Source organism: Guillardia theta (genome assembly GCF_000315625.1).
Source record: "Guillardia theta CCMP2712 unplaced genomic scaffold GUITHscaffold_30, whole genome shotgun sequence".
Classification (NCBI taxonomy): domain Eukaryota; class Cryptophyceae; order Pyrenomonadales; family Geminigeraceae; genus Guillardia; species Guillardia theta.
Window position 1 is genome coordinate 457941 of NW_005434644.1, and position 23000 is coordinate 480940.

Consider the following 23000-nt stretch of genomic DNA (forward strand, 5'->3'; position numbering starts at 1 on the left):
AACCTGACTCCATACACATTCGATATCTGCTCGATGCAAGAACTCCCCATCCCTTGACCCCTGCCGCCACTCCCATCATTCTTCTGCATTCTCCCCTCCCTTCCTCCCACTTCCCCCCCGCCCCCCCGCCCCCCCTCCCCAAACTGAGAAACCAACTTACTGCTTCCCCCCCCCCTCCTCCAACGAGCTCCTCTCCTCTCCCTTCCCCTGCTCACTTGGTTGATCGGTACTTCTCAGCAGCGTACACAGCATCGGAGCCTATCGAGACTTTGTCGGCCCCCGACCTGCAAGGCAACCCGGTCGATGATGAGGCGACAATGACAGGGAAGACGGGAAGGGAATACGACAAGAGGAGGAGAGGCAGGAGCGAGAGGTAGGGGGATGGTGAGGAGAGGAGAAGAGGAGGGAGAGGAAGGAGGCGAGGAGGGAGGAAGAGGGTCATAGATACTGTACCTGAAGTAGGAGGTCGCAACATCCAGCGCTGAGTGAAAGACTCCCTTGCTGAAATGGGCGCAAGTTAATGATTCCTGCTGCTGCTACCGCTCCTCCTCCTCGTACTATTCCTGCTCCTGCTCCTGCTCCTGCTCCTGCTCCTGCTCCTGCTCCTGCTCCTGCTCCTGCTCCTGCTCCTGCTCCTGCTCCTCCTCTTCGTCCTCTTGCTTCTGCTACTGCTTCCCATCCCTTCCTCCCTGTCCTGTTGTTCTGTTCTCGTTCTCACTTGCTTCCTCTGCCACCCCTGCCCCAGCCCCCTTGTTTCCTATCCCTCAATGTTCCCATTCTCTGATCATTCCTGCATCCTCTACCTGTCTGTGTAGTCTCTGATGCCTCCTCCTATACAGAGAGGAACGAACACCTGCATCGAAGGTCAAGGGGCGAGAATTACGATGATGATGATGATGATGATGATGATGATGACGACGACGACGACGACGACGATGATGACGATGATGATGATGATGACGACGACGATGATGATGATGACGATGATGATGATGATGAAGAAGATAATGATGACGATGATGATGACGATGACGACGACGATGATGATGAATCTCACATGCTCAGATGTAAGCTCAAGGACGCGAAGCATCGGGGCATCGACGACATCCCCGCGGAAGCTGCAGAGTGGCCAAGGAAGGAAGTTGAGGAGGTGGACGAAGCGCAGACAGAGAACGACAGAGAGGAGGGAGAGAAGGAGGAGGAAGGGGGGGTGGCGCGAGCGGAGGAGGAGGAGCATCAGCTTGTCAGCGAGGTAACGTGACTCGAGCTAGTCAACCTTGTGATGTTGAGGAAGGTGACCTCGTCAGCCCCATCGTCGGAATATCTCCTTGCCAACTGAAATCGTCCTCCCGTTACTCCCTCACCTCCTCCTTTCCCCTCCTCTGCCACGTTCTCCTCCCCACTCCGTTCCCCCCTGCTCCACTTCTCCCCTTCCTGCTCCTTATCGTCCTTTCTTTTCCCCATTCCTCCCCCCTCTCGATCATCCTCGGCATGCACCTCGACAGGCTTTCCCAAGTTTCGAACTTCACCTCCCTCCTCCTTTTCCCTCACGTCGTACTGTAGCAAACGTAAGTGCCTTGACCTCCTCCTCCTCCTCCTCCTCCTGCTCCTGCTCCTCTCCCTCCTCTTCTCTCTCACCTGATCGCCCTTGGTGACGACAAGATCCCCCGAGTCATTCTCACGCACATCCAGACAGGCTGATAGACCAAGTCACTGAGGAGAGACGAAATATGTGTTGAGAGGACATGGGGGCAAGGGAGGACAAAAGAGAGGGGAAGAGGAGAGGAGAGGAGAGGAGGAGGAGGAGGAGGAGGAGGAGGAGGAGGAGGAGGAGGAACAGAAAGTTCAAGAGGGAGTGAAAGAAGAGAAGGGGGGAATCACCAATGATTCGCTTCGCGAGCATCGTTCTTCCTTCGCATGAGATTGGAGGGCAGGCAGGAACGTCAGCCTGCAGCAGGCAATGATTTGATGGCGAAAGCGAGCAGGACGAGGACGAGGAGCAGCGAGAAGGGAGAAAGACGACGAGGAGAAGCAGTGAGAAGGGAGAAAGACGAGGAGGAGAAGGTGGAGTGTCAGGTGCTGGTGGTTGAGGAGGTGGAGGGAGGGAGGAGGCAGAAGGTGAAGGCAGGATGAGAAGAAGGAGAGAAAGTTGAAATTGACGAGAATGATGACAGTGATTCAGGAGAAAACAATCGCTAGAGAGTGGAAGGATGGGAGGAGGGCGAACCAATGTAGCCTGATCCAGAAATGATTTGATCAACTTCAGCCCGTTGGCTCCACCTGCAAGAAGAATGTCACGGGAATGAAAGAAAAGTTGCCCCCTCCTCCTCCTCCTCCTCCATCTCCTCCTCCTCCTTCTCCTCCTTCTCCTCCTCCTCCATCTCCTCCTCCTCCTCCTCCTCACTCTTTTCGGGGTGGAACTGAGATGCGGACACTCTTCCGTTCTGCAGCGAGGAGATGAAGGTGTTGCTGTCACTGCAGAACAGGAAGGAGGGTGAGATGGAAAGTCTCTCAGCATCGAGCATGTCTCTTACTTCCCATAGTCTGTCACGCTCAAGACCCAGTCTGCGTTCTCGGGAGTGCGGATGGCACGAAAGCTGCCAATCGAGATTCAAAGACCTCCCTCCCTCCCTGCCTCCGCCTCCTCTCTCTTCCTCCTCTCAGCCTCGCTGTTCTTCTCAAATTCTTCTCTCCTTTTTCTCCCATCCTCCATTATTCTTCCTCTCTTCCTCTTACGAATGAACGAAGTAGAATCTATCTTCCAGCGGCTTGATGTCTTTCATCATCGGAGCATCTTTCAGAATCCTCAGGCTGTTCCACCCCTGCCAAGCCTCTCCATCAGTGACCTCTTTTCTCTCTCCTCCTCCTCCTCCTCCCCCTTTCTTCTTCCCTTGCCTCGCCTCCTCCCGCTTTGCCTTGCCACCCGCCCCCCTCCTTCTCTCCCCCCCCGCTTCTCCTCTCTTCCTGTTCTAGCACCATGTGAGGGACGCTGACGGAGGTGTCGCTGAACTTGCCAACGATGCCGGGAACGATCCCGAGCCCTGCATGGCGTGACGAGAAGCTCAAGAGGAGCAAGGGGAAGTTCTGACCTGCCAATCCAGGCGTCTCCTCCGATCCTTCAAACAGGGACTGAAAAGAATGATCCATGAGAAGACAACAGCATCGAGAAACAAGAGCAGGAGCAGGAGCAGGAGCAGGAGCAGGAGCAGGAGCAGACGAGGGAACACATCAGTGGATTGTATTGGTAGGCTGACCTGCATTCCTAGACAAATTCCGTAGAATGCACGGCCGGACTTGAGGTATGCCCTGCAGGGAAAAGAGAGATCACAAGGCAAACAAGGCTACAGGGAGGAGGAGGAGGAGGAGGAGGAGGAGGAGGAGGAGGGCAGCATCTCACTTGAGAGGTTCGAAGAAGCCCTTCTTATGAAGGTTGTCGATGCAGACCCCGAAGCTTCCGACGCCTGAGAAAACAGTCAACGGAGGGGTAAAGCACGTTTCGATGAGAGGATGGTTATGAAATGGTTGCCTTAGGATCGGCAGCGGATGAAGAGATTTTTTCTTCCTCGTTGTACTCCTCCACCCTTCCCCTTCCTCCTCCACAAAGATTTCGCACAAAGGTTGGCCGGGTCTCACCAGGGAAGATGAGGATGTGTGCTTGACTGATGTCGTCTGCTGTCTTCACATCCTCGATATCGCATCCTGCCCTCACCAGCGCATTCCGCAGTGACCGGATGTTCCCAGCGCCATAGTCCAGCAGCGATACCCTCACCATTGCCGCACGTTCAGTCTCCTTCAAGGGGACGGTTCCTTAAAGAGGCTTAAGGCGGTTCCTTGTATTTTGATCTGATCTAATTTCAAATTATTATGGTTTATTTTAGAATCTTGACGATAAAGTTTCAAAAGTGTATGAAACCATGAGCGTTTCCTTGTGAACCCCCCCCCCCCCCCCTCTCCACCGTCATCATGTCTCCGAACTTGCGAGCGATGATGGGGAGAGCAGCGAAGAAGGCGAGCATGTTGGGGTCTTCCATGCTGATCCCTCCCCATGCTCAGCTACGTAACCCGGGATACAGCTTCATGCCCGCAATGGGGATGGCTGGCCATTCAAAGTGGCACAACATCCGGCATAAGAAGGGGGCGGAGGACGCGAAGAAATCGATCCTTTACACAAGAATCTCGTGAGTTGACGAGTGTTATGGTTGGTTGCCTTTGAGATGTGTTGAACTATCACTCCCTGGAATTATCCACAAATGCTCGCAACCCCGACATGATCTGAAATGGCCTCTGGAGGCAAGAGCAGACCCCACGACTCTGACGAGCTTGGTTCCCAGGTCTCAGATTCGCAACGCCCTGGACCATGGAGGGAACGTACCAACGAACCTGCACCTCCAGAACGTCCTGAAGAAAGCGAAAGACCTCAAGGTCCCCAAGGAGATCATCGAACGATCGATCGAGAAGGCTATGCAGGCTAAGTCAGGTGGTGTGGCCGTGTATGAGGGGGTGGGCCCATCAGGCGTCTCTTTCATGGTCCAATGCATCACAGACAACCGCGCAAGGACATTCAGCCACCTCAAACATCTGTTCTCCAAGCACGGGGGGAACTTGGCGGGCTCCGTTGCGTATAAGTTCAAGAAAGTCGGAGCGATTGAATTCCACAACATCTCCAAGGAGCAGGAAGAGGACTTCATGGACAAGGCGATTTCGCTGGGAGCTGAAGAGATTGAAGGAGAAAACGGTGAATTCTCGATTGAATGCGCTCCTGACAGTTTGGGAACCGTTGTGAAGGGTCTGGAGGAATTAGGATACAGCTGTGAATCGTCACAACTTGCTTTCGTCGCAACAACTCCGATTGAAGTATCCGAAGATGCTAGGGATGCGATAAGCTCTTTCGTCGAGGACCTCGAGGGCGATGGAGATGTAGAGGCGGTATATCACGATGCAGTGTAGTTACCAGATATACTGCTGAGACACGTACGCTTCCAAATGCGCTCCATTACACTTCAATTGAACAATAAAGAACTCTTTTGACGTTCCAGTTAGTCTGACGTACGAATTCAGTGTTCTTCTCTTTCAATGGACTTTCGATCTCGATCTCCTTGTCTGTGACGTAGATGATCACAAAATGTCTCTTTGGCTTTTCTAAACATTGAAGTTTTGATCCATAGGCAAGTTACACAAGTGTTCAAAGAATACTCTTTTATTAATCGCCGTACACAGTTTACTCGTAGAGGGACTTGGTGTAGGTGGCGGTGGCAGCAACGTAGGCATCACGAGCAGCCTTGTAGGGGCCGGTGGCGAGCTTGAGCTCGTTGGCAGCCTTCAAGTAGGCATCGCGGGTGGCGCGGTAGGTGGTGGCGTAATCCTCGAGGTCAAAGAGAAGGGCGAACATTGCTGAAGAATTCAGTCAGATTTATACCATGAGTGAACAAGAAACTGAGGAGGAAGGGACCAATGCCAAAATCAAGAGAGAACCATCGATCACAAGACATTCCAGAAGGAAGATATAGATGTAGAACACATTTCACAGGGGAATCAACGATCTTGCGATCGTAGTTTTGGACATCTGATCACAAAAGAGGAAGAACATGTTTGTTTCATGGTCTACCTGCTTGTGTTGTCTGTTCCCTCTCCTCTGCCTTTTGAATAGCCAACTCCTACCCTACCCCTTTCAACACTGTACCCTCCCCACCCCCCATTTCACATTTAGCACCCGACGTCAATTCCCAGCCAATCTGGTCAAAAAGGGGGTACAAGCATGAATTCTTTAACCGGTACCCCCGCATTCCTGACCCTACCTACAATTCCCAATAAGGTAGCCCACCAGGGAAAAGAGCTGCATTTGCAGATGCAAGGACGGGTCCAGCACTCCCTGCTATTTCGGGTGAAAAGGGTTGAGTAAATCATTAGTCAACACAGGGCAGCCCCACATAAAAGCGGCGCTGAGGGCGAGGGTTCGCATAGCCAGCAAGGTAGGCCAACAAATGCTCACCATGCGAGATGTGCAAGGATGTTGCTGTACATGTCGCTTTCGTTTACGATCCTAGTCCTTTTGTCATCTTCCCTCTGTGTGACAAGTTCATCTCCTCTCAAATTTTCATTGATGTTCCTTCTTCTTGCCTCTTTGTCGTTTCGCAAGAGTTGCGAGATGTATACATGATAACACATCTGATTAAGACTTGACATTGTTCTTGCAGAATGTTCGCCCTTCTCTTTGACCTCGAGGATTACGCCACCACCTACCGCGCCACCCGCGATGCCTACTTGAAGGCTGCCAACGAGCTCAAGCTCGCCACTGGCCCCTACAAGGCTGCTCGTGATGCCTACGTTGCTGCCACCGCAACTTACACCAAGTCCCTCTACGAGTAAACTTGTACATAATAAATTCTCATCAAAGCAATTTTTCTCAATTCTCGCGATTGTCTTCTATTGTGGAATTTTCGAGCTTTGATTATCAACTATGTAAGCAACTTTGAATCTGGTGGATTGAAAGGGTTGTAGCAATGTGCCTTCGATGTTTGCACTAGGTTGCATTTTACTCTTTCAATGTCATGCCAAAGTCTATGGTGTCCTGCTCCCATGACCCATTCGGAACACTCGTTTCAAACTGAGATCAACATTCCAGAGGTTCTTGAATGTACAAAATGCAAGTACAATTATGCAAATACAACATGAGTGCGTGCGCTGGAGAGTTATGACAGCAACAAGATGTGGAGGCAAATGAATTTTATCAATTGATCATAGATTAAGTTGAGCTCTGTAATTTGCTCCACCTGACATGAGTTACAAATTTCATTTTGCAGATTTGATTTGACATCTATCATTTACATCGGGAAAACATCCTCCCCCTCTTCCTGCTCCTCTTCCCCCGCCTCCTGCTCCTCCTCTGCTCTTCCATCGTTCTCTCATTCTACTTCTCCTCCATACCTCTTTTACGGTACATGGAGCCAGAATACATGTCGTCAGAGCGGTAATGCTATACATCGATACAGGTCTCTAATTGAAATACTAAGTGATCTAAAGCAGTATCTGGGAACTTTGCCTCGCACCCTAACTGTGTTTTTGCTTGTTCTCTGGAGTATTTGTCCTTCTCATTTTCCATCTGCGATCTGAATGGATGATACACCGATGATAGTTTGACTGTGTCTGATTTTGTGGAATAAAAGCCACCCATTCGTCTCTGATCTTGTCTGCCCATCACAGCATGACTGTGTTATTGACATAATGCAGTTTGTGTAGAAAGTGAAAGAAGTCTGTATGCTTCCCCTCCTTTGACATGATCGTTCCTCATCTGATCCTCCCTGCCTCCCTCTCCATGTGATTGTCATTTCCATGCCATGGCTTCTTCTCTTCTCTCTGCATGCTCATCACTTGATCTCGCTTCCTATTCGCATCCTTGCCAAATCTCAGCAGCTCCTTCCTCTCCTTCCTCTCCTTCCTCTCCTTCCTCGCATCCCAGCATCGTCAGACTTCTCATCTTCGGCCAGGTTCACCAGCAGGTTCACCCCTTGTTGGAGCGAGCTCTTCCAATTGAATTTTCAAACATACAACGATTCAGAAAAATGCGGACTGAATGAGGGCTTGAAGGTGGGGTGGGGTAGGGTCATGGTCGGGATGGTGGATGATCGGAACCCCGGGGTGGTAGCTACGAGAGCACTCCATGAATGGGTGGGGGTGATATCACTAAAAGGGGTAGGGGCCCTGCAGGCAAATAATATGATAGGGTAGGGTGTCCAAATACATACGACCGGTGAAGAGGCGAACAGGCATTGTGACCCTGTAGTATTACAGCAATATTGAGTAAATCAGGGGGTGGGGTCTATGATGTAGCGGCAGCTGTAGAGGGTCTTTCGATCTCGAGAGGGTTTTGGAGGTTGATTGGGGTAGGGGGTTCGTCCCGAAAGTTGAATAGAATCCCACTAGGGGTGGTAGCTTGGGCAGATAGCGGTGTAGGAAGGTGGGGTGGGTGGGAATGGGTAGACCTCTAGAGGCCGGTGCCATGATAACATTCAACCCCCTGAATCGGGACAAAAGGGGGGTAGGTGTGATACGTATAGTAGGGTCTAATCTCATAGGGATTTGGGATAATGTGGGGGTAGGGGTGGAATGAGAGGTGGTAGTGGTGGTCTGTTTGGCCGGAAAGCTGTTTGAGATGGGAGGAAGGAAACGAAGGGAGAAGAGAGGAATGGAAGAAGAATGCAAGCGAGCAGGGAAGAGAGACACAAGGATATGACGCCCCCTCATGATATTTGAAAAGGAACGTGTCAAAACAGACAAGATAGGGAATCGGCAACATCGTAAGCTGTTCAGAACTTAAGGTGAAAAATGCTTAGACGAGGCTGAATGTGAAAGCTAGAAAGAGGAGGCGGAACCCGGGCATTAATGCTCTGTGAGAAAATAGATATAAAACAATGTGTAGAGATAGAGAGGATCAGTTCCACCATGGCGAATGTTTGGCTAACCGGCTGTTAGGCTGTCAGAGAGTTGTGAAATGCGTGTCAAGGCTATGCTACATAGTGGACGAGATAGGAGCTAGCAGAGTCGATGTAGTGGAGGTGTCATGAGCCTGAGAGGATGCGATAACTGAGGGTGAGAGTGTGATGGGAAACAAGGGGCTACATCGCGGTGATCATGCAGGGAGCTTTGCCTCGATGTGGAATGACATGGGTGTCACAGATGAGGTTTCGCAAGCCCTGTCCTTCTCCAGCAATCCGGCGCATGCCGAGACGGCAAGCTGACTAGGAATTATAGGAAGCGCATGATCTTTGGTTGATGCTCAGCAACAAGCAGCCCACAACACACATCGCGAAGGTTATGCTTACAATCAACACTCATGAAAGTTCCATGCCTAACGGCGAGAGGCTGGCCCAAGTTTGAAAACATCGTCGTCCTTGCGTTTGCTTTTGAAGGAACTCACAGCCAGTGAGGCATGGAAACCTCTTACTCTGCTGATATCTTCTCTCCGCAACGGATCACCAGATCGTTCGAATCCATCAACCTGGACCATCCCTCGGAGCAGTATGGTGGCTCTTCATCCAGCAGGCAGCATGTGACCCCGCACCGATCGTCATTCCGTGGACCGACATGCTTCCAACAATCTTCCAACCATCACGCCAGCCCTCCTCAGAACTCTGATGCAGAGGGCCGTGGAGAGAACTACCAACGATTCTCCTACGTCGCCTTCGCATCCCCCTCACACCCCACTGCTCATTCCGAAGGGAGGAGCAGGAGGGACCAACCCGGTGACGCGGACATCACTTTGCGTACATCGTCCAGCGTCGCACGACCACAACACGAGAATGATCAGGTAGTTCTGGCGTTGTTATTCAGGGTGTTGCTGTTCAAAAGCTGATGTCTGTCAAACAGCCAAGTCGACAGCACATAGCGAACCTGCACCAACCGATGCATCAGGTGGGACTCACGTGCTTGGCTCGGAGAAGTTGCTGACCGGAAGATAAAGCCTCCGAGAGTGCGAACTCGAGACGTGCTAATGCAAAACCTCGACGAGTCTTTCAAGGTGAGATCTCAGTTGGCGAGCGTTCGAATGTGTCAAGATGGCAGCCAGGGTGCATTGCTGTTAGTCTTGGTCCTTGTCCTTGTCCTTGTCCTTGTCCTTGTCCTTGTCCTTGTCCTTGTCCTTGTCCTTGTCCTTGTCCTTGTCCTTGTCCTCTCTGTCCATTTGCTGTCCTGCCGTGTCTTCTTTGTTTGTGACAATCAGCCTTCCAGAACGTTGGCAACATCGCACAAGGGCTGGTCGACTTCTTGTCGGTGGGGTTGCTCTCGCCTCCCGAGAAGATCGAGAGGTGCATTCTTGCCCTCGGCCTTGTGCTCTACGGGCAGGGTCACCCTGTGCTGCAGGAGACATGCACACGGATCTATCCGGCAGGAGGTCGTTGACTCTCCCTCCTCCCCCTGCGTCGTTCCGAACTTTGACGAACTGATACAAGAAGACGCCCCTCAAGGTCCTGTCATTCCCTCTCCTGCTGTGCAAGCTGCTCTTACCATGTCTCAGGGTACAACCCACAACGGAACTCAAATCCAGAGTGATACCCTGCCGTTGTACTTGTCTCTTGCCTAAGTTTCTTCTCTCCAGTCGATCTCCTCAATCTCCGCCCTTGTCCAACTCCCTATGGCTCACAGCCCCAATCTCGCGCGGAAGGTATCCATGGCGCTTCTTTCCCTCCGCCTGCTGCGCTTGTCCGACCTCTTCATCCTGCCTCTTCCTCCTCACCTCTCCCAGCCACTCGTGTACGGCTCCTCAAGCATTTTTCAGGATTTTGGAGCCCAAAGTCGATCTCGTGCTGCGAACGAGCCCGACGAATCAGCGCCTGCAGCATCAGCACAGCTTCAGGGAGAGGCTGCAAGTCACCTCCACCCTCAAGGACAAGGTCTACCACCTGAGGAAGGTAAGCCGGTTCTCTCCTTTCCTCCTGCATGCTCTTGACTGCCCCTCCCGCTCCTCCAGTCCCTTTCGAACAGCGCTCAGTACGCAGTGGATCAGTGCGAGACAGATTTCGAAGACATGGTCGTCAAGGTAGAGGTGCCGTCAAGCTTCCCTCCTGGGTTCACATCCGCCTTCGCCAGGTCCGGAGAGGAGCTCACATCGTCGACGACACGTTGGAGGCCATGGGCAACTGGAATGTTGCTCGCTGGAGACAGGCATGAAGCGTATGCTCGCTCGGCTCTCGTGATGCTTGTGATCAGGGAGTGATTGTTCACTTCGAGGGGGAGGTGGGGATAGACTGCGGCGCGCTTACAAGGTTTACTACGTGTTGTTCACCTCGTTCTTTGAGATGTGCAATCCCCTTGGAAACTTTTTTGTTGTCTCTCCTCCTTCCTCCTTTCTCCCGGCTCCTCGCTCCTATCATCTTGTATCTCTTCATTTCCCCATCTCTTTCTTTCCCAATCTGACTTTCCTCATCTCTCGTCCCTCAGGGAATGGGCGAAGCTTCTCTGCCAACAGCTGCTCCGTCCTGGTCGCGGTCTCTTCCGCAGGACCACCAAGGTCAGACGCGATGCTTCTCGGCCTGCCGCTCAACTTGCGCAGGGAAACCGCGTGATGCTGCTGGCGGATGAAGAGTCTGAGTTGGCGCATGGAGAGAGGTGAAGGACAGGAAGATCAGGAGGGGGCTGACATAGAGGGCAGCATGGAGGGGATGTACGAGTTTGTCGGAAGGTTCATTGGTAAGCTCCAAGTGTCTCGCAGTGGGTCCAGGTTGACTCCAACTCAGGCTACTCGTTGTGGCGGGGCATCCGTATCGACGCTGTCTTTATCCCCCTAATGTTCCGCATGATGAAGGACTCCGAATGTCAGTTGCGAACTGTTTCTTGTGCCCGCTCCTGCTCCCTCCTCCTCCTCCTCCTCCTCCTCCTCCTCCTCCTCCTCCTCCTCCTCCTCCGTTCTTTCTTGCCCTGGTTCCTCCTTGTTTGCCTTCATGCTGTAATGAAGACATGGCAGCTCGAGCAACCTTTGAGGATCTGAAAGATGTCGACTTCAACTTGTATTCCAACCTGCAGGTAAGAGAGGATTTCGTGCTGTGAGAATGATGCTGATGATGCTGATGCTGATGCTGCTGATGATGATGATGACTGTACTGCTGTGCATGTTATGATCTACGATGAGAGCCTGTGATCGAGAGGAAAGTGCTGGAAGTGAAAAAAAAATGACCAGACGATGCTGAATTGCGAGCCTTCACTGGTGGAAGAAACCTTCTGTCAGGTACCCCTCTCCTCCCCCTCTCGCTCTCCCCCACAGTACTCTTGCCCTCCCCATCACCACGTCCCGCTAAGTTTCTACCTCTTCCCTCCCCCCGGTGATCTTGCCTCCCAGTCCTTCTGCATCGACACCGAGTTCTTAGGCATGAGGAAGACCTACGATCTCTGCCCAGGTCCTCTGCCACCTCTTGCGAGTCTCTTCTCCCTCACTTGTCCGCAGACGGTGCGAGCATCCCCGTGACGGGAGACAACGTCTTGTCCTTCCTCGACCTCTACGTGCAGCACGTGCGGACTGATTCACATTCCTCTTGCCCCTGCTCCTCCGCCGCGTCCTCTGCCTCCCCACTTTCCCTCTCCTCCTCCCCATCTAACACCCCAGCTGTACTGCAGGTTCTGTACATCTTCTCGCGAAGAGCGATAGACTCCTTCCTCGTCGGCTTTCACTCGCTCATACCCGAGAAGAAGCTCCAGGACTTCAGCCCGCAGGAGTTGGAGGCCGTCTTGTGCGGACAGCCGACGATCAGGTGGGAACGAGGGAGTAGAGGAGGGAGGAGGGAGGATGACGCTCTTGCAAAGCGACGAGGACGTGGAAGAGCTGAGGGTCGCAAGCCACTGCAGCCTCGACGAGAACGGGGCTCCTCACAAGCAGGTCCTCTGGTTCTGGAGTATCCTCGCTCGCTTCTCCCAGGTTCTTTCCCTCCCTGCTACCTGACCCCACCCTCTCACTCCCTGCCACCTTATCCCCTCCTCTCCCTCCCTGCTGTGCCCTCCTCGCCCTCATGCTGCTGCAGGAGGAGCGCAGCCTTGTCCTTCAGTTCGTCACAGGAAACGAGAGGCCTCCCCTCACGGGCTTCCAGGCCCTTGAGCATCCCTTCACCGTCCAGGTTCGCACGTCTCATCAGTCTCCTCCTCTTACCTTCTTCCCAGCTCGGCAGCCACATGAAGCCAACGGACCTCCCGGAGGCTCATGTCTGCTTCAACCAGCTCGTGCTTCCTCCTGCTGGATCCGAAGAGGTGAGGATATCTGAGCGACGCTGCTCCTTCACTCACCTGGTTCTTCAGATTTTGCGAGAGAAGCTAAGAATCGCCGTACGCGAGGGGCGCGAGGGCTTTGAGTTGTACTAGTACTGAAAGGTTGAGAATGTTTACATGTCACAAGTCGAACAGTCGCTGCTTTCTATCTCAGTCGTACGCCGCGAACCCGTCTATCAAGCCTCAGGCTGGCACCCCGGTGACCAGGGGGGCTGCCGCCGTGCTGCAAGTTGGAACTCCCAGTGGGGCACTCGGGGCGGCAGCGACCCGTGACCGTTGTATACTTTTCTGGAGCATATTAGTACTCTGGCATCATGACTCAGCGGCGTAGCGGCATCATCAAGAACGGGAATTTCAACTTTTAGCCTTCAAGAGGGCCGTTTCACGCGGAGGCTCTAAAGGGCTCAGTTGGTAGACCATTAAGTCCCGGCCACCGTCCTTTCAGCAACTTGCGGCCCCGGCGCCCCCCGGTCGGCGTGGGCCGCGCACTGGCCGGCCGCGCGGGGCGGCCTTATTGCCCGGGCCTTAGTGGAGATGAGGGTATCAGGCGCAAACCAAATATAACCGACATGTAACGGAAGACTTATAAGCAAGGAATGGCGAGAAAGATGCTGGTGGCGACGAGCGCCATGGCGATGGTGACGGGCGTTACCTGCTGGACTCTTCCTCCAGCTGCAACGGGGATGAGACTTGCAACTGCCTCTTCTTCTGCTTCTAGATCGTACGCTGCTGCGTCACCCGAGCTGAGGACAGGAGGATTAACGTCGCTCCCTCTCCAGACGAGGAAGGGAGTCGCTTTGCGGCTGTCCGTTGGTGGGCCGCCCATGGACAAGGAGCCTCTCGACCTGACGGAAGACAACGTGCAGCAGGCGCTGGAAGAATCGAAGGAGGTGCGTCCTGCCATTCTTAGGGGCGAGGTGGTGGAGAGGGTGTGTGGTTTGTAGTGAAATGACCCTCCCCTCCTGCACGAGGCTCTTGAGGTTGCGGGGAGGCGGGAGAGAGGAGAGAGGAGAGAGGACGGCGATCCTTTTTGCCTTGTTCTCCTTGACTCGTTCCCGCAGATCCTGGGAACCATGTTTGGCAACTCGCAGGAGAACAGGGAGATCGGGATCACCGGGGACGTACAGCTAGTCAACCTAGACGGCCCCTTTGCAAGCGTGAGGCTTGTCGGAAGATTCTGGCACAAACGATCAGGCAAGCAGGAGACATCAAACGAGGGGGGGGGAGGCAGCTGGGAGGGGAGGACGGGAGAAGGGAGGGAGGTGAGGGAGGGACTTTGCTGAGTAATTTGATCTTTGTAGACGTTCTTGCCCGGGTGGAGAACTACGTCAAGACGAGAGTCCCTGAGATCGTTGAGGTCAGCATTGAGGATCCTATGCAACTCGACGGTAATATCTAGTCCCTCTCTGCTGCTGCTGCTGCTGCTGCTGCTGCTCCCTCCTGCCGCTCCCTCCTGCCGCTCCCTCCTGCTGCTCCTTCTCTCGTCGCCTCCAAACCTTCTTCGGCTCACCTTGGACTGACTCTCGTGCTAGACAATCTTCCCGAGAACCAGAAGATGTGAAGCAGCGAGCAGTAGACAGAGATGTTCAGAGACAAGAAGAGTCATCGGGAGTTGGAAGAGAGTTTGAGAGATCAGTGAGTTTGAAAATAATGAAGTTGAGCAACAACCTGTTCCTCGTCCTCGTCCTCGTTCTCGTCCTCGTTCTCGTCCTCCTCGTCCTCGTCCTCGTCCTCCTCGTCTTCCTCGTCCTCGTCCTCCTGCCCCTTACATGAAACGAGAGGAGAAAGTTTGTCTACTATCCCCGTGCTCCTCAAATGCCCTATCGCGAATCATAAATCCGTCCTAATCCGTCCTAATCCGTCCCCTCATCACTCTCCCCCTCCCTCCGTTACCTTCCACCCCCCCCCCCCTTCCCTCCTCCCGCGCTCCTCCCCCTGCGCTCCTCGCCCCTTTAGCTGCCCTACTGGCTGCCTCCTTTCCCTCCCCAGCCTCTGCACTCTTGCTCGCTCTCCCTTACCTCACCTTCTTCCTGCCCTGCTCTAAGACTTTTTGCTTCCTCCCATGCCCCTGCCCCTGCCACGATCCTCTCCGCATCGCGGCATGTTGCGGCGATGAGATGCTGCAGGGAAGGTGGAAGTTTCATGCTCCTCTGCTGTCCTCTTCCTCCTCTCTCCTCCTCTCCCTCCTCTCCCTCCTCCTCCTCCCCATCGCTCTCCTCTCCGACCCACCTGACCTCGATGCGCTCTCCTTCGACCCTCCAGTGGGGTCCATCATCCGGAGCGAGTCAGTCGAGGTGCTAGTGAAGGCACAAGAGGTTTACAAGGGGCGCGAGGACGGGCAGGGATGGCGCTGGACGCTGACGATCAACGACATGCACTCCCGCGGGCTGGGCATGAGCGCGGAGCAGGCGAGCATGTCCCTCAGCCTGCGTCATGTGGGGGAGGGAGAGCTGAAACTCACCTTCACGCTCACAGTGGAGGAGGATGTTCACGTCTCGAGGTCCGCTTTCTACATCATCAAGAAGAGATCCCAGGAGGAGGAGGAGGAGGGGGAGGGGGAGGCAGAAGGGGAGGAGGGAAGGGACGCGGACAGCACGTGTGGTCCCAGTAGCGAGCAGGAGAGGCGCGAGAAGCTGCTAGAGTGGGCGCGGGAGCACGGGATCGGGTTCGAGAAGATCTCTCTGCAGGAGGATGAGTTCGGGGGCACCGCCATGTTCGCGTCGGAGGACCTGGAGGAGGACGAGGTCATTGGTGTCGTGCCCTTCAGCATCAGCATCGGGCGCGAGTCGCTGTGGAGGAGCCGCCATGGCGAGCTGCTGGGGCAGCTCTACGAGGACGAGCGGACGCCCCCGGATCTCATCAGCTGCATCTTCCTCCTGCTGGAGAGGAGATCCTCCTCCTCCTTCTTCCGCCCCTACCTCGATATGCTTCCTACCCCCTCCGGCGTCAGCAACGTCTTTCACTGGGATGCGCATGCCCTGTCTGCCTTCTCCCCCCATGAAGAAGCGAGATCGCTCGCCGCTGCCCACCTCAGCTTGTTCGAGCGGTTGTTCTCAGTTCTCCTCCTCCTCCTCCTCCTCCTCCCAATCTTCCTTCCCTCTCCTCCTCCTCCTCCTCCTTCTCACCGTCTTCCTCCTCCCCAACTTCTTTCTCCTCCTTCCTCTCCTCTGACACCTTCTACTGTCAGCACGTACCAGCGCTACTTCACTGTAGTGAACAAGAACGAGGAGTTTCAACGTCAGTTCGGCAAGCACCAAGAAATTTTCAGTAGAGATCAGGTAAGCGCATTCTCGTCCCCTGCCCTCCCATCCTCGTGGTAGTCTTACTCCTGCTCCATGCTGGTGCTGCTGGTGCTGCTGGTGCTGCTGGTGCTGCTGGTGCTGCTGGTGCTGCTGGTGCTGCTGGTGCTGCTGGTGCTGCTGGTGCTTCTATCTCCTTCTCAATTCTGAGTGCAGGTTCTCTGGGCTTACAGTCTGCTCATCTCAAGGGCATGGGAACATCCGGACTACAACTACCGGACCAGCTTCCATCGCATGCTCCCGATCGCAGACATCGCCAACCACAAGTCTCGTTCACCCCTCTGCTCCCGAGCTCCTCCTCCTCCCTCCTCTCCTCTCCTACATTCCCCCTCCCTCTTCTTCTCTGCCCTCCTCCTCCTCCCTCTTTTGTACCCTACATTCTCCCTCCCTCCCTCCCTTTCTCCTCCTCTTGCTTCAACCTCCGGTTGATCGCATCTTGCTCGTCCTCACCATCCACACAGAATGTCACCCACGGGGTCGGGCTGGATGTCTGTTGAGTTCAGGAACCAGCAGGGTGCTGTCTTCCTCGTCACCAGGGGAGGAGCGATCCGCAGAGGGCAGGAGATCGTGACCAGGTCACCGCTGGCTTCTTCCTCCTGTGTGCTGACATCTTCCAGCTACTCCAACGCAGGCAACGCGCTGCTCCTCGTGCAGTACGGCTTCAGCTTGTGGCCCAACAAGTACCACTGCCTGCGGCTGCAGGAGGAAGGAGGAGAAGCTGGAGGAGCAGGAGCAGGAGCAGGAGCAGGAGGAGCAGGAGCAGGAGCAGGAGCAGGAAATTTCATAGCCCTTATGGCTGCAAGCCCACTGGGCCTCTGCTTCGACCCAGAGTAATCGATCTCTTGCTGGAGGAGGGCGAGGGCAAGTCTGTGACGCAGCAGCAGGCAAGAGCGCATCGTCTTCAGGCGCCTCAACAACAAGGGGCAGCCGCAGGAGGAGGCAGAGCTTGACCTGACTGCCTTCGACTTCGACAGGATGAGCACTATCAAAACGCTGTATCATCATCTCCGACGGTGACCTGCTGCTACTGATCCTTCTCCCTCTCCCCTGCCTCCTCTTCTTCCCCCTCTTCTCTGCTCTGGCTCCCTGCTCCCTTCCTGTCCCCTCCCTCCTTCTTACCCTCTTTCTCCTTCTCCAGAGTCTTGGAAAAGCGCTCGAGCGATTTGGAAGCATATGACTGGCAGCCGCAAGGAGGGGAAAAGGCTGCGAGGTCGGAGAGGTTGGAGGGGAGGTGAGGAGGTGTAGAAAACGGGGGGAGGAGGAAGCAGTAGGATTCAGCAAGGTGGAACGAAAGGAGCGAGAGGAAAGGGGGGGGAGTAGGAGGAGGAGCAGGAGGAGGAGGAGGAGCAGGTGGTGGTGGTGGTGAAGATGATGGTTTATAATGACATGAAGCAGGTTGATAGACGAAGCTCGAGAGCTGATGAGCCAGGAGATTTCAATCCTGGAGGTCGCACTCACTCAGCTGGAGGGCAGCTGGAGGAAGCTTCTCGTCCACTGACGCCCGCGGGCCGGCCAGCTGGCGATGGTTCTCAGTAAAGCACTTGACAATCCGGGAAGATCTGCTTGAAGCTGCTCGCCTGAGCCCTCGGGTCCTGCGGCAGCGTCAGGGAGGGGAGAGGCAAGAGGGCGGAGAGGAGGCGCCTGGAGCTCATTGCCGCGGATGTCCAGGACGGCGAGGTCGAGGAAAGAGCAGAGGCAGGCAGGCAGCCTCTTGAAGCGGTTGAAACTCAGGTCCAGGATACGCAGCCTGTAGAGGTCGAAGAACTCCTGCGCTGCTCCGTCACCCTCCCCGTCCCTCGCACGTCACCTCCAGCTCCAGCTGGATCTACCTCAGGCAGCCCGTCATGGTCAAGATCGTTCTGGCTGAGGTCGCAGACTTCAACCTGAGGGAGAGGTTACGAGGGGCAGGGGCAGGGGCAGGGAGAGGGGCAGGGGCAAGATCAGGGGCAGGAGCAGGTTGAAGCCACGCACCTTATTCAGCCTCCCAATCTCCGCCGGGAGCTTCTTCAGCCCCTGTCTACTCAGGTCCAGCTGGTACACGTGGCTCCTTCGACCTGTCACGCCACAGCTTCAGTACTCCTCCTCCTCCTCCTCCTCCTCCTCCTCCTCCTCCTCCTCCTCCTCCTCCTCCTCCTCCTCCTCCTCCTCCTCCTCCTCCTCCTAGCAGCAGCATGCATCACCTAGTGCCTCCTTGAGGTCCTTCCACACCACCTCCCTTCGCTCCTTCTCGTCCAACCCCCCGACCCCACACAGCAGGTCTCCTGCTGCTCCTGCCTCCTCCTCGCTCGGCGCCTCGTGGCAGTGGAGGATTCTTCTCATCTCCTGGATCAACAGACCCTCCCCTGCTGGGTCTGAGCGCTCTCGATCCGAGACATTCGCTGTCGACAAGACGCGTTCCTCCTCGTCCTCCTCCCGCTCCTCCTCTCCCGCTGTTTGTATTGCTGACTGCTTCACTTGCACCATTTCCAACCCCCCCTGCTCCCTGCTCCCTGCTCCCTGCTCCCTGCTCCCTGCTCCCTGCTCCCTGCTCCCTGCTCCCTGCTCCCTGCTCCCTGCCCTTGCCCCTCCTTGCCCCTCCCGCCTTCAAGGTCGGGTTGAGATGAAAAAGGACGGGGACAACATGGGAATGGGGAGGGGGGAGGAGTGAGGGATGGAGTGCGGGGGGGGCGGGGGGGGCGGGGGAAGGGGAGCGAGGAGATAGGCGTTTACAATGGTGGAAGGGAAGGAGAGGAGGAGCGGATGAGGAGGATGCGGAGGTTGTGAACACTATGATCGGGGTATTCGAGACGATGATATGTATGAGGAGCAGGGAGGAGCAGGGAGGAGCAGGGAGGAGCAGGGAGGAGCAGGCAGGAGCAGGGAGGAGCAGGCAGGAGCAGGCAGGAGCAGGCAGGAGCAGGGAGGAGCAGGGAGGGGCAGGCAGGAGCAGGGAGGAGCAGGGAGGAGGAAGACTGCAGAGGATTTCTCTATGTCTGTGGTGATGCTGCGGATGACATGTTGTCTTCAACATGAGGATGGGGAGGAATTTGCGGGAATATGGGTAGAAGATGCATAGTGAGAATGAATGGCAGTGACGATGCTAGTGCTGAAAGTTCAGAAGATAGTGAAGAAAAAGCTGCTGCTGATCTGATGATAAAGACGATGGTGACATCACGATGAGGAGGAGGGAGAGGAGAGGAGGAGTATGAGAGGATTAAGCTTGGAGTTGCTTCAATCAAGGTGCTTCAAGGAGAGGTGATGGAGTTATACACGTACGATCTAGATGTATTTCAGGTTACTTCCCTCACATTACCTTCCACAAACCAACAACTACAAATACAAGTACACCCCTCATCCTCCTCCTCCTCCTCTTCCTCCAGCACTTCCTCACTCCCCCATGATGTTCCTGAACGAGATATACCGCGCGTGCCCTCTCTCGCTCCTCAACAGGTAGAAGCTTCTCAGCACCATCTGCAGCTCGCAGATGTGCCAGTCCGTGTCCTCTCTCCTGGTCTCCTCCGAGGCTATCCTCAGATTCAGGGCGACATGCCTGTATCCTCCGCTCCTCACCGAGTCTGCCGTGGGGTCCAGGTTGTTCTTGATCCTCTCCACCACCACGTCCGGGTCCTGCAGGATCGCCCGCAAACACTTCGTGAGGTCGGAGACCGAGTCGAAGATGATGCACTGCCTGCAGACGTCCAGCAGGCAGGAAACGTCTCCCCCGTAGCACCTCATCACCTTCTCCACACATCGCTGGATCGACTTCACGTGCGCCCACACGTAGTCGTTCACACCACTCCCTTCCACGTACGGGCCGATGTCGTCGTCATCCTCGGGAAACCACGAGCTGGCCGCGGCCTTGTGCCGTAGCAGCCCCTTGCTCGACGACACCCAGCCCAGCGTCTTTCTCCTCAGATGGGTGTCGAGCTTCATCGCCTGCTCATACAGGTATGTGAGGCTTGTGACAGGCCGTCCTCGCTTGTCCAGTTGCCTCCACTCCGGGCTTCGCGATCTCTTCATCAAGAGATTCCCCAGTTGCCAGAACATGGGCAGCTCAGCATCTGCTTCTACCGCCGGAACATGCTTGCTTGCGAAAGGAGCCGCTATTTGCTTCAGCTCAATGAAGGAGTCCTTCCCTGACTCCTTGATAGTTTTGGACCAGATCAGATCGTACTTGTTCTTGTCGAGCTCGATGACACGGTGAGCCGACCTGGTTGTCAGCAGCCGGAACGTTTTCACCACGATAGCGAAGAAGAGCATCGGCAACCCAAGGTAGAAGCAGACGGAGGAGAAGCTATACGGCCCGAAGGTGACGAACGGGTACATGGCAAGGCCTGTCAGCAGCACATGGATGCCTCCCCATGCAATGCTGTTGCTCAGCTCGTCCGTCCAGATGAAGTAGAAGTGCACGACGTCGATGAAGGCCAGCGCAAGAGCCCGGGCACGCGAATAGCTGCCTTCGTGTGAGACGGCCAAGGTTGCCTCCAAGATGTGGATGAGGAAAGAGACCGGGTGCATGATCCGAATAAGCTTCTGGCCGACAAACTTCTTGTCGATGACACCGCAGAGCCCGGCCCCAAAGAGGATGAACCCGCAGAAGACCTTGGCGAACTGGTCGAAGTAGTAGCCGGCGTCCGGCTGGAAGACTTGGAAGACCTCGACCTCCCCTCGTCCTGTTGTGGTCTTGTAGATTCCGTCCAAAAAGATGACAAATCCTGCAAGGATGGGTGAGATGACCGACTACAGCGCTCTACAGCGCTCCAGGCTCGTGCTTCACCTGAGCAGCTCAGATAGGAGGACGACCCTGCCTGGTGCCATTGGCCGTCATGCCAGAACCAGAACTGCCAGCAGAGTCAGTCAGAAGAGACGCAGAAAAGAGTGAAGAAGGGAGGGGGGGACCTGGAATCGGACTGGATCGTGATCTGCACTTTCGTTCCATGCAGTGCGGAAAAACCACGCATCCCATCTAACTTCGTGGCTGAGAGAGATTGTGTACTCGCTCCTTTCAATCGTTTGGCTCTTCACATCAGCTCCCTGCTGCTCGATGCCTGCCAGACCATGCAAGACGCCCAGTTGCGATATACTGACCGCAGCGGGTCTTGCCAAGGGGTTGCGCTTGCTGAGTTCGACTAGTTTAAACCTCGCAGACATGGGAGGTTGCCGAGTGGACCAGCAGACGATGAAGTCCTCGAATATGGCATAGAAGCCGATCAGCATGAGGAATAGCTGCATGCTCCTCAGCGTAAGGGCAGAGGCGATTGGGTTGGAGCAGCAGAAGACACTCCCGAAGGGGACGTGCCGCATCGCCGTCTTGAGGTACTCATCTGGCGTGATTGTGTTCCTGCGCCTGCCACGGTCCTTCTCAACGCAATTGTGCATGAATTTGCGCGTGAACGTCAAGTCAGTGATGAACCTCAAGATACCGACGCAAGAAGTGACAGACTGGATCTGTGCCATTTTCCTGTTCATCTGGAGACCGAGGTACCCTTCGAGAATTCCCAGGAATCTGTTTTGACGTATCCGTTCATGTGCTCAGTAGCTGAAGCATTCTCGGAACATCCTCCTTATCTCCTTCAAGTTTGCATCTCCGAGCGCAAACTTTGTTGAGCAAACCAGCGAGACAGCCCTGGACGCTCCCTCCCTTCTGTTCTTTGTGCACCTCACAGTCCCTCTTGTTCTCCTCAACGGTCCCTCCTGCCTCCTGCCTGCGATATCTCCCTTACTCCCCTCCACTTGCTCCAGTCGCCCCTCCACTACAAGCTTTCGTTGAGCCTGCAAAAAATTCGAGCACCCTCCTCAAGAATACAGGAGGGGTCCTTTTAAAGGAAATCGAGGGGGTGTGTCTCGGAGATGGGTCTAGGGTCCGTGCAAGGATTTCTTTGAAAAAGTGCACACGGGTGGGTGGGGTGGTCCCATGGAGTAGAGCAGGTAGGGGTATACGGAACGGTTCTCGACTTGAACCGGTGTAACGTGCACAAGGTGCCTGAGAGAGGGGTGGTACGGAGAGGGTACCCACTCATAGAGGACAGTTTTCATTATAAAATGGGGGGTACGAAAGCCGATTGATGTGGTAGGGGTAAATGAGTATTTTCTGAGGGCGGGTTCAGCAGCTGGTACTGCTGGGGGTGGGGATGGGGGGCGGGGTTGCACAGTATTATTTATTATACGAATTCGGAATCGTGTTCTAATAGTATTTTTAAAGTAAGACAAGTGACTCGAAAAAATTGATTTTGACTGAAATATCTATTTCTGCCAAAACCTAAAACCTTTTTTGGAGCTGAAACGACGTCTCTCTCTTCGGTCGGATGGGCAAAATACAAGTTTTCAAGGATCACAGATGCCCCTTCGTTTTGAACAGTCATGATCAATGCGAGGCCCGGGTCCCCACGGCACCGGGCCCGCCGCACTGCTGACCGGCGGACTCCCGGAGTCCGAGCAAGCCTGGGCCCAGGGCCGGGCCCAGCGGGCCCCCGGCCGCCGCCGGCCCTGGCCGCCCGGGCCGGGCCCGGCGCACCGTGGCACCGTGCGGCCACGGCGGGCCCGTTCAAGCCGGGGCCCCGCCGGTCGGCTCGGACTCGGAGTCGGCCGGGGCCGGCCGCCCCGTGACGGTGCCCGGCCGCCACCGTGCCACCCGGTCCGTCATCTGCGCCCGGCCGGGCTCCTGGAATACTGACGGTCATGGCTCGGCCTCCGACCGGAGCGGCTCGGAACGTCCGGCCGCCGGGCGGCACGGAGGGGCCCGCCGGTCCGGATCATCCGATGGCCGTCCGGGGGCCGCCGGCCGGCTGCGGCTGCCGGCGGGGGCGGCGGTGGCCGGGTCATACCGTACTACAGTAGGCTGCCACTGAGTCACGGCCCGGTCGGTCTGAGCCGGGAGTCAGCCTCGGACCGCCGGTACCGCCCGGTGACACTGAGTGACTCAGGCTGGCCCGGCGGGCCGCGCCCCCGGCACTGCGTGGCCCCCGCCGGGCGGCCCGG

General features: G+C 55.4%; 9 protein-coding genes across 9 annotated transcripts in view; 5 read left to right on the plus strand and 4 right to left on the minus strand.

The window, feature by feature from the left end:
* The window catches only part of GUITHDRAFT_159622 (hypothetical protein), a gene marked incomplete at its 5' end in the record, with an annotated part of 5843 nt that extends 2071 nt beyond the window's left edge, over positions 1–3772 (minus strand). Inside the window, 17 exons of the mRNA XM_005833419.1 lie at positions 9–60; positions 216–284; positions 454–501; positions 804–853; positions 1058–1118; positions 1277–1335; positions 1498–1557; positions 1639–1697; positions 1882–1911; positions 2405–2469; positions 2535–2597; positions 2737–2822; positions 2977–3041; positions 3090–3129; positions 3255–3306; positions 3398–3461; positions 3634–3772. Coding sequence (XP_005833476.1) covers positions 9–60; positions 216–284; positions 454–501; positions 804–853; positions 1058–1118; positions 1277–1335; positions 1498–1557; positions 1639–1697; positions 1882–1911; positions 2405–2469; positions 2535–2597; positions 2737–2822; positions 2977–3041; positions 3090–3129; positions 3255–3306; positions 3398–3461; positions 3634–3772 — 1062 coding nt within the window. The remainder of the gene's footprint in view (positions 1–8; positions 61–215; positions 285–453; positions 502–803; positions 854–1057; positions 1119–1276; positions 1336–1497; positions 1558–1638; positions 1698–1881; positions 1912–2404; positions 2470–2534; positions 2598–2736; positions 2823–2976; positions 3042–3089; positions 3130–3254; positions 3307–3397; positions 3462–3633) is intronic.
* A 320-nt stretch (positions 3773–4092) lies between these two features.
* GUITHDRAFT_70520 (hypothetical protein) lies at positions 4093–4947 on the plus strand (the record flags this gene model as incomplete). Its single annotated transcript, XM_005833420.1, has 2 exons — positions 4093–4178; positions 4332–4947. The coding sequence occupies 2 exons, from the start codon at positions 4093–4095 to the stop codon at positions 4945–4947; spliced, it is 702 nt and encodes a 233-aa protein (XP_005833477.1).
* Positions 4948–5182: 235 nt separating this feature from the next.
* GUITHDRAFT_152379 (hypothetical protein) lies at positions 5183–5394 on the minus strand. Its single transcript, XM_005833421.1, has one exon. It carries the CDS (start codon positions 5387–5389, stop codon positions 5219–5221), a length of 171 nt encoding a protein of 56 aa, XP_005833478.1. The 5' UTR covers positions 5390–5394; the 3' UTR covers positions 5183–5218.
* A 798-nt stretch (positions 5395–6192) lies between these two features.
* GUITHDRAFT_152381 (hypothetical protein) lies at positions 6193–6390 on the plus strand (the record flags this gene model as incomplete). The annotated part of the gene is made up of 1 exon (XM_005833422.1): positions 6193–6390. One exon carries the CDS (start codon positions 6196–6198, stop codon positions 6364–6366), a length of 171 nt encoding a protein of 56 aa, XP_005833479.1. The 3' UTR covers positions 6367–6390.
* Positions 6391–11086: 4696 nt separating this feature from the next.
* On the plus strand, positions 11087–12878 carry GUITHDRAFT_86719 (hypothetical protein). Its single transcript, XM_005833423.1, has 12 exons — positions 11087–11100; positions 11144–11181; positions 11229–11306; positions 11456–11514; positions 11669–11716; positions 11828–11885; positions 11933–11997; positions 12103–12236; positions 12289–12400; positions 12504–12596; positions 12640–12726; positions 12775–12878. The coding sequence occupies exons 2-12, from the start codon at positions 11145–11147 to the stop codon at positions 12835–12837; spliced, it is 834 nt and encodes a 277-aa protein (XP_005833480.1). The 5' UTR covers positions 11087–11100; position 11144; the 3' UTR covers positions 12838–12878.
* A 469-nt stretch (positions 12879–13347) lies between these two features.
* GUITHDRAFT_152388 (hypothetical protein) lies at positions 13348–14413 on the plus strand. The gene is made up of 4 exons (XM_005833424.1): positions 13348–13634; positions 13806–13938; positions 14046–14132; positions 14277–14413. The coding sequence occupies exons 1-4, from the start codon at positions 13374–13376 to the stop codon at positions 14303–14305; spliced, it is 510 nt and encodes a 169-aa protein (XP_005833481.1). The 5' UTR covers positions 13348–13373; the 3' UTR covers positions 14306–14413.
* Positions 14414–14861: 448 nt separating this feature from the next.
* Positions 14862–16877, plus strand: GUITHDRAFT_138238 (hypothetical protein; the record flags this gene model as incomplete). The annotated part of the gene is made up of 5 exons (XM_005833425.1): positions 14862–15790; positions 15932–16022; positions 16200–16309; positions 16505–16618; positions 16661–16877. The coding sequence occupies 5 exons, from the start codon at positions 14862–14864 to the stop codon at positions 16875–16877; spliced, it is 1461 nt and encodes a 486-aa protein (XP_005833482.1).
* Positions 16878–17572: 695 nt separating this feature from the next.
* On the minus strand, positions 17573–18362 carry GUITHDRAFT_107709 (hypothetical protein; the record flags this gene model as incomplete). The annotated part of the gene is made up of 4 exons (XM_005833426.1): positions 17573–17635; positions 17873–17926; positions 18015–18097; positions 18224–18362. The coding sequence occupies 4 exons, from the start codon at positions 18360–18362 to the stop codon at positions 17573–17575; spliced, it is 339 nt and encodes a 112-aa protein (XP_005833483.1).
* A 929-nt stretch (positions 18363–19291) lies between these two features.
* On the minus strand, positions 19292–20006 carry GUITHDRAFT_152389 (hypothetical protein). The gene has a single exon (XM_005833427.1). The coding sequence runs from the start codon at positions 19953–19955 to the stop codon at positions 19410–19412; it is 546 nt and encodes a 181-aa protein (XP_005833484.1). The 5' UTR covers positions 19956–20006; the 3' UTR covers positions 19292–19409.
* Between the last annotated feature and the right edge of the window lie 2994 nt (positions 20007–23000).